The 1984-nt window shown below is 43.7% G+C and overlaps 1 protein-coding gene across 1 annotated transcript in view; it reads left to right on the top strand.

The window, feature by feature from the left end:
- The window catches only part of RBM18 (RNA binding motif protein 18), a 26446-nt gene that overhangs the window by 16972 nt on the left and 7490 nt on the right, over window positions 1–1984 (top strand). Inside the window, exon 4 of the mRNA XM_003785271.2 lies at window positions 714–800. Coding sequence (XP_003785319.1) covers window positions 714–800 — 87 coding nt within the window. The remainder of the gene's footprint in view (window positions 1–713; window positions 801–1984) is intronic.

Below are 1984 nucleotides of genomic sequence, written 5' to 3'. Positions count from 1 at the left end.
TCACAGCTCACAGCAACCTCAAACTCTTGGGCTTAAGCAATTGTCTTGCCTCAGCCTCCCAAGTAGCTGGGATTACAGGCTCCCGCCACAACGCCTGGCTATTTATCTGTTGAAATTATTATTATTGCTTAGCTGGCCCAGACTGGGTTTGAACCCACTAGCCTCAGTGTATGTGGCTGACACTATAACCACTGTGCTACAGGCGAGGAACCTGTTCTGCATTTTTAAATTGGAAGCCCTTGCTAATTATTTACTATAAGCAAATTGTAAGCAATTTGTGACTCACTGCTGTAATCCTAGCACTCTGGAAGGCCAAGACAGGTGGACCACTTGAGCTCAGGCATCCAAGACCAGCCTGAGCAAGAGTGAGACCCCATCTCTACTAAAAATAGAAAAATTAGCCAGGTGTTATGGTGGGACTACCTGGGAAGCTAAGGCAGGAGGATTGCTCAAGCCCAAGACTTTGAGGTTGCTGTGAGCTATGATGCTTTGGCACTCTACCCAAGGTGACAGACTAAGACTTCAGCCAGCAAAGCTAGTCAGGTCCTGTGAAAATATATGTAGCTAGTTAAGCTCTTGAAAGTTTTGGCTAGCGGAACCTGTGGCTCAAAGGAGTTAGGGCGCCAGCCCAAATGCCAGAGGTGGCGGGTTCAAACCTAGCCCCGGCCAAAAAAGAGAAAGTTTTGGTTAACATTTGTCCCTTTCTTGGACAGGAAGCAGAACAAGCCATCCAGTGTCTCAATGGCAAGCTGGCTCTGTCTAAGAAGCTGGTGGTACGGTGGGCACATGCTCAAGTAAAGGTATGTATGAGACACCAGGAATACTGGAGAGACAGCATCAAGCCTCGTTTAAGCAGGTCTTCAGAAACATAGTGGTCCACTTAGCCATTTGCATCCCAGCCTCTTCACATCTGGAACAGCCATAGTTTGGTCTCCTACTTGTATTTGCCATGTGTATTGCCAGATTTTTCTTTGAGAAACATCTCAGGAAGGATTAAGTTCCTTCATTGTTGTTCTTCACATGCCCACAGATCCTGGTTTTGATTGATTTTTCCATGTGGCTAATGTGTATACTCAGACTGCTATCTTTCTTTTCTTTTTTTTTTTTTTTTTTGGTGGGGTTGTTCTTTGGAGGAAAAGGGGTATTTATTTTTAGAATTATTTGCTTCAGGCATTATTAGACTCTTCCCAGCTTCTGGAGTCTGGAGAGTTTGACTTTGTTTATTCTAAATGCTTGAGAAGTGAATAGTTTGTATGAGTGCTTAAAGCACTGGCATCTCCTTATTCCAGAGATCTTGAGAGTTATTAGGTGTGGGTTTGTGGGACTTTGCAGTGCCTGTGTTGTCTCCAAGCCCTGAGAAGTGGCAAGCAGCCCTGTTCATCCTGTAGTTACTGTAGTTGGTCTCTTGGGAGAATGCACTAGAAAACTGTGGCCGTTAGAAGGAAAAAAATGAATGACGCTTCGTTCCAGCTGGCACAGAAGTGGTGGAGTGTGTGGACTGGAGCAGTCCCAAGAGTTGATTCTTGACGTGCCTGTGAAAAAATGAGTGACAGTTAGGATTGGAACTTAAGTTTTTAGCTGTATGAGCACAGTTATGGATCAGAGACACTCTTCCCTTCCCAACAAGCTTCCAGTGAAGAGTCACAGAAACTAAACAGACAAGTAAACTGTATGTCCAGGCTGAAAAACAAAGGTCAGACTCTTTGGATCCTTGTATTTCAGGTAATCACAGAGCCGTCTCAATTTCTAGGACACACTGCCCTGAAAGTAGAAACAACAAGGAGAATTACCGGATACTTTTTTACTCAGAATCGAGTCTCATTTGCATGTTGTTTTTGCATTCTGCTTCTCATTGAAAAGGCATGCAAGAGAAATCATCCTTCATTCCTGTCTTTCATTTGAAAATCTCTGTGCCTTATGGTTCTCTTTTCCTAAAATTTTTCTTTTGACCTGAGGCTCTCAGTTGCTCTTTTTTGTCGTATTT

Source organism: Otolemur garnettii, unplaced genomic scaffold (genome assembly GCF_000181295.1).
Source record: "Otolemur garnettii isolate 467f Iridium unplaced genomic scaffold, OtoGar3 scaffold00014, whole genome shotgun sequence".
NCBI classification, from domain to species: Eukaryota; Metazoa; Chordata; class Mammalia; order Primates; family Galagidae; genus Otolemur; species Otolemur garnettii.
This window is presented reverse-complemented; position numbering and strand designations above follow the sequence as displayed.